General features: G+C 52.8%; 1 protein-coding gene across 1 annotated transcript in view; it reads left to right on the forward strand.

Annotated features, from left to right (window-relative positions):
* SOD1 (superoxide dismutase 1) overlaps positions 1-10,496 on the forward strand; it is a 29,259-nt gene that overhangs the window by 16,505 nt on the left and 2,258 nt on the right. The window contains exons 3-5 of the mRNA XM_027907587.1: positions 8,810-8,911; positions 9,333-9,426; positions 9,793-9,862. Of these exons, the coding sequence (XP_027763388.1) occupies positions 8,837-8,911; positions 9,333-9,426; positions 9,793-9,862 (239 nt within the window). The 5' untranslated portion in view covers positions 8,810-8,836. The remainder of the gene's footprint in view (positions 1-8,809; positions 8,912-9,332; positions 9,427-9,792; positions 9,863-10,496) is intronic.

Genomic DNA, 10,496 nt, shown 5'->3' on the forward strand with positions numbered 1-10,496 from the left:
AATAAAGAATATTTATTTTCCAACACTGCGTATTTGCTCTACTGTTAAAAAAATCAAATGCAAAATCTCAACTGTCTACTCGTTAATCACTGCGTTGCTTGCAAATCAAATCCAAATATTAAATGTCAGTTTTCCTCATCAAGCCATTGATTAATTAATGGCAGGTTTTAAATGGCATTACCACACCGAGCACTTTAGTCAGAGCATTTAATCAGCAAGATTAAATGCAGGGCCTCTCCTGGCTTTGGTTTTCGGGTGAAATTCCCCATTGATTCAGCCAGGAGGTTTTATTAAAGTTTAATGGTTTGCTACAGCCCCTGGATTAGGAAGGTTCAGCGAGTCAAGTGGCCCCTTGGAGCAGTCACACGATCCCGAGTGAGTGACAGGTCACACCAGTTTGGTTTGCAGCTCCCAGCTTCACACCAGGACTCCAGGGTGTCCATCAGGCTGCAAGCACGTGCTTCTCCCCGGCCTGTGGGTGGCATCTCAAAATATCCCTGTATCCCAGGGATATCCCGGTCCCCTTCAGTCATGACCGGGGCCGCAAAGGGGAGGACCCACAGGATCATGGAATGGTTTGGGTTGGAAGGGACCTTTTAAAGCCCATCCAGTTCCAACCCGTGTCATAGGCAGGGAGTGCATTATCCCAGGTTTCTCCAGCTTCCAGGGATGGTGCAACCACAGCTTCTCTGGGAAATCCATTCCAGGGCCTACCCACCCTCCCAGCCGAGAATTCCTTCCCAATATCCCACCTATCCCTGCCCTCTGGCAGTTGAAAACCGCTGCCCCTTGTCCTGGCACTATCTCCCAGTATAAAAAGCCGCTCTCCCCTGCAGGCTCTGCCTTTCCCTGCCACGGCACACACCAAAACACACCCCGAGAGAAACCCCCCGTGTCCCCCCCCGGTGCTGCCACCCCTGCCCTGCTGCAGCCCCTCCCACGGCTCCCACTGTCGGGCACACACGGGCAGGCGTCTGCATCCCAGCAGGCTTGTGTCAGCTAATACAGGCATATTTTTTTAAGTAATCCCACCTCGTTTGCCACTTTTCCAGGGGCCTCAATGGGTGAAATTCATTAGTCATCTGACAGTTCCAGTTGTTCCGCGCGTCAGGTCCCATCTCTTCATTTCCATACCCAGACTGTTGTGCCGAGCCTGGTGTGCTGGTTGTACCCAACCCCCCCCCCCCGCCTCCCACCTACTCAGTGCTAATTTAAGGCTTGTTATTTTTGTCTGGCAGGGATTGTGTGCATAAAAAAAGTTCAGTTTCCTCCAAAAATTCTTAAAAGGAAGCAGAACAGGGGCCTGAGCTGAAAACTCACCTTGCTGAACAACAAATGCCCAACAGCAGCAAACCTTGGTTTTGGGACACGTCATAGAAGCAAAACAACTTCCTGTGAGGATCCTGAGCTTGTGAATGACTGAGCTGCACAAAACAGAGTTGTTTCTGACGGGGGCACGCCGGAGTAGCTCAGTCAGAATAAAACCAGCCTGGCAGCTCTCGATGAACGGAGTAAAACTCGCTGCAAGGGCGGTAATTCGGTGATTGAAAACACAGCGTTCATCATGGAAGAACCTGTATGGATGAGGGAGGCTCAAAAGCCAGGCTCTGTCTGCACTCCAGACGTCCCCTCTCCGTTTGTAAAACTAATTATCTGTAAACAGAGCTTTTTTTTCTCTCTTTGCACAGTGCACGGCGTGATATTTCTCCTCCACACAAAAGAATGCTCTCCCTCCCGAGCGGTGCACGCCTGTACCTGAGAGGCAGGAACTGCAGGGGACATTCCAAGTGGGGGAAAAAAAAATATTAAAAAAAAAAAAAAAATAACAGCAGGGAAACTGTTCTTTGAAAAAAAAAAATCGTTGTAGAATATTACCAGCACACCCTTTCAAGGTGGTGCTGCTGATGTTTTCCATCCTGCCTGCAGCAGCAGGATTCCTCACCACCACAGTCCAAACTGGTCCGGACTGGGGACTTGTTCTGTACTGGTGAACTTCACCCCTGAGGCTTCTTTTCCTGTCAGTTTTGCCTGGGGCTAAAATAAGATGTTCTCCACAACCCTTGCCTTCTTTTTCCCTTTAAAAAAACAGGGGCAACGATGTAATGATGAAGGTTTCTTTCTGGCTTTCAAGTAAAACTAACTCAGGCTGGTTTGCCAGACCCCGAACTCCATACACAGAAAGTAAGTGTTTCTTCTCAGTAGGAATTTTAGGCAGGATGTTCTGCGCTTCCCTAAGTGCAGGTATCCATTATAATCCCTTGGAGCAGCTCTCCCAGGCCTTTACATGATTCAAAAACCATAATAATGCCTTCCCATGTTTGTTTTGTTTTTTTGTTTTTTTGTTTTTTTTCCAGCAGGCGTTTCTCTGTGAGACTGCAGCGAGGCTAAGGGTGGGATCACCCCCTCGTGCCTCTAGGATTATGTAAAAGAGGGAGATGCATTTGATGAATTATTGTCCACCTCAGCCTCTCTTTTGAAAAATGCTGTTATCTGTGTTGGCCGCCGCTGCGAGGGAAGCCATCTGTGAAATCAGAGTTCTCTGGATAATGGCACGGTCTGAGCTTTCCCAGGGATGTGATTGCTCCTGTCAGAGGGACACACGTGAGGCAGGCAGGAGCCTGGGCTTCAATCCCTGTTTGTTGTCAGCTTGTTATTACAAAGTCTTTCAATGTCATTGCTAATTCTGTAGAATCCCAGAATGGTTTTGGTGGGGGGAAGGAACCTTACAACTCATCCCATCCCACCCCCTGCCACAGGCAGGGACACCTTCCACTAGCCCAGGCTGCTCCAAGCCCCATCCAACCTGGCCTTGGACACTTCCAGGGATCCAGGGGCAGCCACAGCTTCTCTGGCCTCCCACTCCCCCCCGCAATTCCTGTGCCGTGGCAGGAGGGTGGAACGAGATGAGCTTTAGGGTCCCAAACCATTTTATGATTCTATGATTGCAATATCAGGAAACTCAGTAAGATGGGGGGTTTTTTTCCCCCACAGATGAGCCCTTATGCCCTTGTGTTATCCCAGTCTATGCAAAGATCCACTCTGTGTCCCCAGAGGAATCAGAGCAACCATTTGCACCAACTTGAAGGCTTTCAGATCTTTTTTCAGTCTAGTTGTTTTCAACCCTTGCAGGACAGATTCTCTCCTCCAAAAAAAAAAAACAACTATCAGCCATCTTGTGGGAGAAGGAAGGAAGGTTTTTTTCTTTCCACAGCCGATATTTTGTCATACTACCCAAGGTTCATCAAGGTACCCAAATTATAAGCCTTATTGAAAAAAGACAGAATTATTTTTGTGGGGCTGATAAAGCTACGTAATTTCTTCCCTTTGCTTCCTCAGACCCCTCACTCACAAAGGTATCTTACTTTTTCTTTTTTTTTTTCTTTTTTTTTTTATGTTGCTACTTCAAATTTCCTGACATTTTTGTGAGAGAAGCACCATGGAAGGAAGAGCCTGTCAAACAAATCTGGACCGCTAATGCCACCCAGTGGCACACGCTGGGCACCCTCCAGCGCTAATAAACCCCGAATGAACTTTAACAAACTACCTCTAAACTCTCCCCCCGACACTGTTTGCAACCATTCACACAGAGGTTTTCTGCACCCACCTGAAAAACGTAGGAGACCACGCACGTTGTGGTTGTGTAGCTTGTGTTAAGCACGGGATTTTTTCCTTTCCTGCTTCTGCTTTCTTTAGAAAAACAGCTCAGTCTCTGTGAAGTATTACCCAAAATGGGTTTAGGGGGGACCTTCTGGCTCTGCAACTCCCTGACAGGAGGGGGGAGCCGGGGGGGAATCTCGGGCTCTGCTCCCAGGGAACAAGGGACAGGAGGAGAGGGAACGGCCTCCAGCTGTGCCAGGGGAGGGTCAGGTTGGACATCAGCAGGAATTTCCTCATGGAAAGGGTTGCTAAACATTGGCAGGGGCTGCCCAGGGAGGTTTGGAGTCCCCACCCCTGGAGGTGTCCAGGAAAGGCCTGGCCATGGCACTCAGAGCTCTGGGATGGGGACAAGGTGGGCATCGGGCACAGGGAGGATCCACGGGCTGGGAGAGCTTTTCCAGCCTCAGGGACTCTGAGATTCTGAGTTTGCACCTTTCTCAGTGATGCAATCAGCTCTCCTGCCCTCTCTCCTAGAGAGCCCTCCAGCCCAGAGCCCTGGGTGCAAGGTCTGCAGGCTCCCCCCGTGCCGCCCTTCGTCCCCTTGGCAGGGCTGGAGACGTCCACGGGCCCAGGGGAAAAGTCCCCAACAGCTGCAGAGCAGTCACATAAATATTAATGACAAGGCCCTGTGGAAACGGCACGAAAACACGTGGCTGATGCATTTTGCAGCTGCAGTTCCACTTATTAAAGGCTTGTGTTAAACCAGCCCCCCGAAGCCTCTGTTCTGCTGACAGCTGTACAGACCCAGCCCGGTGCTTGGGAGGGAACTCCCCGACCATCCAGTGCTCCCAGGGGAAGAAACCACGTGAAAACTCCCAATAAAACCTCGTCTCTGTTACTCTGGAGGCCTGCCTGCTCCTATTCTGTTAGTCCTCCTTGATTTCCCGCTGCAGAAACGGGAGAGTTGACCCTGTTGTATCGTTTTTCCTAATTTCTCTCCGTAGTTCTGCACTTTGCATCTCTGGGATTACCCAAGGCAGACGAGTTAAGCAAAGAAAAAAAATCCAAAGGATATCCAAATGAAACCCCATGGAAGTTGCCTCTGTGGGATTTGCAAAGTTTTTAGTTTAGTCACCGCTATAAATGACTTCTGCAAATAAAAACAAAATGCAAAAAAATCCAAAGCGAGGCTTTGTTTTTTCACCACTGTGAATGAAATCCTTATTCAGTTGTTTTACACAACATAGATAAAGCATGGAAAGCCACAGGCTTTCTTCGGACTTCACTGATTTTTATCCTAATTGATATTTTGAATGTATATATTAGGAAATATATATTTATACACAGACACGCTGTTTTGGTTGCATTCCTTCAGGTGCCTTTCAGTGGCTAAAATAACATCCCTGAGAGCATAAACATTTTTGAGAGTCTCCCACGTAAAAAAAATAAAATAAATAAATAAATAAATAAATAATCTTTCAGATTAGCTTTCTGGACAATGTTCTGTCCTTGGCCAGTTTCAGGGGTGTTTTCACCCTCTATTAAGAGCTCAAAAGCCACTAAAAACTTCAGCTGGGTTTGACTGCACTCATCCCTCTGTGCCGCAGCAGCAGCAGCTCCCAAAAATCCCTCAGCGGATTGTTGTGCCTGCAAACACCAGAATCCCCGGGATCCACATTCCCCTCCATCTCGGCTGTCCCGCTGGTCACTTCGGCAGCTGCTTTGCCCTCCAAGTTTCAGCCTGTCAGGCCCTTTGTTTCCGTGGGGAAACACGCCCGGGCTTTGAAACACCTCAATCCCAACCCTTGGCGAAGGTGAACAAGGAAGAAAAAAAAAAAAACAAACGAACGAACCGAGCGACTAAACAAAATGAAACAAAAGCAGCGGGCAGACCTTGAGCAGCCCCGGCAGGTTGTGCCGAGGTGCAGCTCACGCCCCGCGCTGGAGGACAAAGGTCTTAATCATTTACACAACCTCTCCCTCCTCTGAGGCTCACGTTTCAAAAGCAGCGCGGGGTGAGGGACTCGCAGCACAAAGATTAGCTCCGTTGAGCTGTTAAAAGTGAAATGTTGTTTCTCATCCTGCCAATGCTCTCCCGCTGACGCTCCTTTAATTACGGGGAGCCGGCCCCTGGTTATCAGCGGCTCTGCCCTTCACTCCAGCAGCAGGATTTCCACCAGGGAGCCACCAGCGCAGATTTCCTAATGAAACAGCAATCATTTGCACAGCACTTTTCATCTTCAGAATGCCACACAAACATAAACTCGGGGAGTGACCTATCCCAGACTGTGCCAGGCAAGGCTGTGTCGGCAGCTGAGCCCGGTGACACAGCATTAGAACGGTGGGAAATCCCAGCTTCTAGAAAGTGAGATCCGAAAGGAAAAAAAAAAAAACCACAACCCAAACTACCCCTCCCAAAGCCTCTCCCGAACCACTCAAAACACGGGATTGTAACGCACACGTGGTGCAGCCTGAACAAACACGTGTGTGCCCCCGCCCTCCCCCTAGGGGCGCTCCCAAATCCATCACTCTGCCCCGGGGCCGATGTGGAAATGCGGCTTCCACCTTTCCAACAGAGCAGCTCCGGGTGGCGACGGGATCACCCCACTGGGAAGGCACTGCCCGTCACCTCAGTGAGGGGTTAGTCCGGCAATCCCGAGGGGGGTGTGCATTCCACTCTCAGTTTAACTCCGTATTTTTCCCAAGGATCCACCACGAGCAGGAAATACCACCCATTTGCACCAGATACCACTTATTTGCCAAGGGAGTCGGAACCACCCAAAATTCCCTCTTAACTTTTTAACCCGTGTAAATTTTGCTGAGAAGTCGTTGCTGCAGGGGCTTTATGCTTGATCCAGGCCACGTTTTGGTTTGTTTTTGTTTGTTTGTTTGTTTGTTTTGTTTTGTTTGTTTGTTTTGGGGTTTTTTATTACTTTTGCACATTTTGCTGGGAAGTTTATTAGCTTCTGTCCGTACAGAAGCTTAGGCTGCTGGTAACCTGCATCACACGGCAGTTATTTAGTCTGCCCTTTAAGCTGGCAAATTAGGAAACAATCAGGATGCCCTTCCTCTCCTTTCCCCCCTGAATTGACTCTGATGCTCCAAGTGACAAAATAATCACGCCACCATTTCACCTGGCAGGGTCCGCTGATGATTTCTGTGCTGTCAAACCCCCGCGCCGTTGAGCTGCTTTGGGGATGGGGGGGGGCCGAGTTTTCTCCCCTGCTGGCAAGATCTAAGAAAATCAAGGAGTTAAAAGGAAGTTTGTGGGAGAAAACACAACAAAAAAACCTTTCCCTGGCTTCGTGATGTGCAGGATCACACCCGTAACCAACACATTTGTGTTCCTGTTGTACTCCTGAAAGAAAGGGATCCCAGGGATCCCTCTCAGGGTGTGACCTTCACAGGCCCCCTGACATCGATGATTAAACACGGTCATTAAAAGCATTACTTTGATCGTTGCACTTGTGAAGAAACCTGACACATCTGGCTCTTATCCGCCCCGTGTGCCCTAAATTCGTGTCCAGGCATGAACAAGGGCACATCCTGAACCTTCCTTCCAGGAAGGAGGGAGCAAACCCACCTGATAAAAACACGGGGATGGGACTGGAAGTAAAAGAAAGTGTCACCGTGCCACTCGTGACAGGACCCTAACAAAAGTGAGGGAGCCGAGGGCGACTGGAAGTGAAAACGAGACGCTGCTATTTAAGAGATAGCTTACAAAATATTTAAATCAAACCAGAGGCACCTGGAGGGCAGCTGGAATCTCTCCTGCTGATGGAGCGAGTGCTGCACGTTGTGCCACGAGCACAGACCTGTTTGCTCACAAATCATTTACAGAGTATCTTCTCTCCGGGCACACCGGGAACGAAACTCCAAGGAGTTCAGCCCGCAGTGCCAAGGTGCCTCCCAGATAAGGAGCTGCCTGGCTCTCCCACTCTTCCCCAGCATCTCTCCAAGGTCAAACTACAAAGCCACATCTGTCTCTCAGACAAACAACCCCCATGTTATTGGTGGGGAGTTTTCTCTTCACCGAGTGTTCTCAACAAAACAAATCTCTGCTTCATTAATGTCACCTGGGCCGTGACTCAGGTGTTTTGTGTGAGCCTGAGGTGTGAAACAACCCCTGCTCATCCTTCCTTGACTTTAACGAGGCCCCTTTAAAGAGGTGTGGCTTAAAGCCACCTCGGCTTTAAGGCATTTATACCTCGGTCATATGCAGAAATTAATTATGGATAATTGATTAATTGTAAAAGCACTGTGGGCAGGAAGGGAGGGGCGGGTTCTGCCCTGCTTGGGTGAGACCCCCCTGCAGAGCTGCCTCCAGCCCTGGGGAACAGCACGGGGGGGACATGGAGCTACTGGAGAGTCCAGAGGAGGCACCAAGATGGTCAGAGGGATGGAGCAGCTCTGCTGGGAGGAAAGGGGAGAGAACTGGGATTGTTCAGCCTGGAGAGGAGAAGCTTTGGGGTGACCTGATTGTGGCCTTCCAGGACCTGAAGGGAGTCTTCAGGAAAGATGGAGAGAGACTATTTCCAAGGGCCTGGAGTGACAGGACAAGGGGGAATGGCTTCAAATTGACAGAGGTCAGGGATAGATGGGATATTGGGTAGAAATTCTTGGCGGTGAGAGTGGGGAGGCCCTGGCACAGTGTGCCCAGAGAAGCTGTGGCTGCCCCTGGATCCCTAGAAGTGTCCAAGGTCAGGTTGGAGCAACCTGGGCTAGTGGAAGGTGTCCCTGCCCATGGCATGGGGTGGGACTGGACTTAAGGTCCCTTCCCACCCAAACCATTCCACGATTGCCTAAAGCCCCGCATGCTCTCTGACCTCCCAGTGCTCCTGATTTAAGCTTGAAAACATCGCCCTGTGGCGATGGGCAGCTATTCTGAAACACGGAGCTGTTCGGAGGGCAGCTTCACAGCCGCCGCAGCCATTCCAGTTTGGGACAAGAGCTCCGCATCCCCCCCCCTATCCCGGTCCCCGTCCCCCCCGATCCCGATCCCGATCCCCGTCCCTCCCGATCCCGGTCCCTGTCCCGCACCTTTCGCCGCCAGGGGGCGCCGCCGTCACCCCCCCCGCGCGCGCTCGCGGCCGCCGTTCCCCCGCCGCGATTGGCCGGGGCGCGCGAGGCGCGCGGCGCGATTGGCCGCCCTCGGCCGGCCCGGCGTATATAAGCGGGGCGCCGGGGGGGGTGTGCCCGCAGTCCGCGGGAGCGGCGGGCGGGGCCGGAGCGGACTAAGATGGCGGCGGTGCGGGCCGTGTGCGTGATGCGCGGGGACGGGCCCGTGCAGGGCGTCATCCACTTCGAGCAGCAGGTGAGGGACGGGACGCGCACCGAGCGACCACCGGGGGGAGAGGGGGGGCTGAGGCACTGCCTGTGGTTCCATCCGCCCCCTCCCGGGGCCCGGTGGGGGCTGCGGTTCCAAATGGCCGCGGCCCTGGGGAGCTGCGCCGTCACCTCTGGGAGGCGGGGGAGCGGCCGCGGGGTCATCCGCTCTGCCCGGGGGAGGCGCGGGATTGTTCTGGAAGGCACGGCCAGATAACGGGCACCGCTTGTGCCCGGGGATAAATAGCGGGAAGGCTGCGTTAGGGGCGGATAAATAAATTCAGGCGCCGGGTGCGAGGCGGTGCTGGGCTCGTGGAGGAGCCTGCAGGGCTTCCTGTCACCTTGGCTTGACACGGAGCCGCGTAGCGCCAGAGTCCTCGCGGCGATGATAAATCCTTTTTCCTTTCAAGGGTAACGGGCCGGTGAAAGTCACTGGAAAAATCACTGGATTGGCCGATGGAGAGCACGGCTTCCACGTCCACGAGTTCGGGGACAACACGAACGGTGAGGGGTGCTCGGCCTCAGGGAGCTTTCCTGCAGTGTCGCAGCAGCACTTGGGTCTCGTGGCTGCAAATCTGTGTTAGGAAACGTGTGGTATTTCCCAAGGAAGTGCTCCCCGTGTAATGCTCCGAACGTGTTGAGGCTGGCGGTCCAGGCCTGCCGTCCCAAGCATTCAGCCCCGGTATTAAGAAATAAGAAAGCTCCCAGCTGAGCCTTGGGGAGCTCTGGAATGAGCACTTGTATTTAACTGGAATTCTAAGTCTGTAGTGGGTGATTTGCACCCCGAGGATTAGCGGGACGTGCAGCAGGAGAGGATGGGTCCCTGGGAGGAGCAGGTGTGCCCTGACGGATCCCTGTGCTGTGTTCCAGGCTGCACCAGTGCCGGCCCGCACTTCAACCCGCAGGGCAAACAGCACGGGGGCCCGAGCGACGCCGAGAGGTGAGTGCAGGGCTGGGCTGGGCTGGGACAGGCCTTGGGGCAGCCCAGGGGTGCCCTGGTGATCCTGCAGGATGTCTGAGGTCACCGCACAGCAGTTTGTTTGACACTTGGGCTGCCTGAGTCGGGGGCGGGGGGGGGGTGAAATAACCTTTTCGTGACGTGCTGCTGGTTTTGTTGTGGTTTGGGGGGAGGGGACAGTGAGAGCCTGTGCTCCTCCTGCCTGTCTCTGTGCTTCAGTGGGATGGGAGACCTTGTTCCTCCCCTGGGAGCAGTTCCAGCAGTCCAGTTCCCCTTGGGAGCCCTTGGACACCTGAGGAGCTGCTGTGACTGTGCTCGCTGGGGCAGCACGGGAGCTGCAGGGGAGTGGAGCTGGGAGCAGGTTGAAACCTAAAGCCTGGCCTCGCAGGGGAAGGATCTGGGATAGCATTAGGACCAGCCCTGGAAGGCTCACGTTTGTATCCACGAGTGCTCCCTGCGTGGCTGATGAGTCCCACCTGGGCGATGGATCCTCGCCGGCCAGGCGGAGCTGGGAGCTGGCTGTGGGCCAGCTCCTGCATGACACAGCATGAAATGGTGTGTCAGGGCCCGGCAGCCTCTGCTCGGGGCTAAAGGTTGGAATTGCATGGACACCGAG

Source organism: Empidonax traillii, unplaced genomic scaffold (assembly GCF_003031625.1).
Source record: "Empidonax traillii isolate 1590-97213 ecotype Southwest subspecies unplaced genomic scaffold, ASM303162v1 scaffold1496:size126764, whole genome shotgun sequence".
In the NCBI taxonomy this organism is placed as follows: Eukaryota; Metazoa; Chordata; class Aves; order Passeriformes; family Tyrannidae; genus Empidonax; species Empidonax traillii.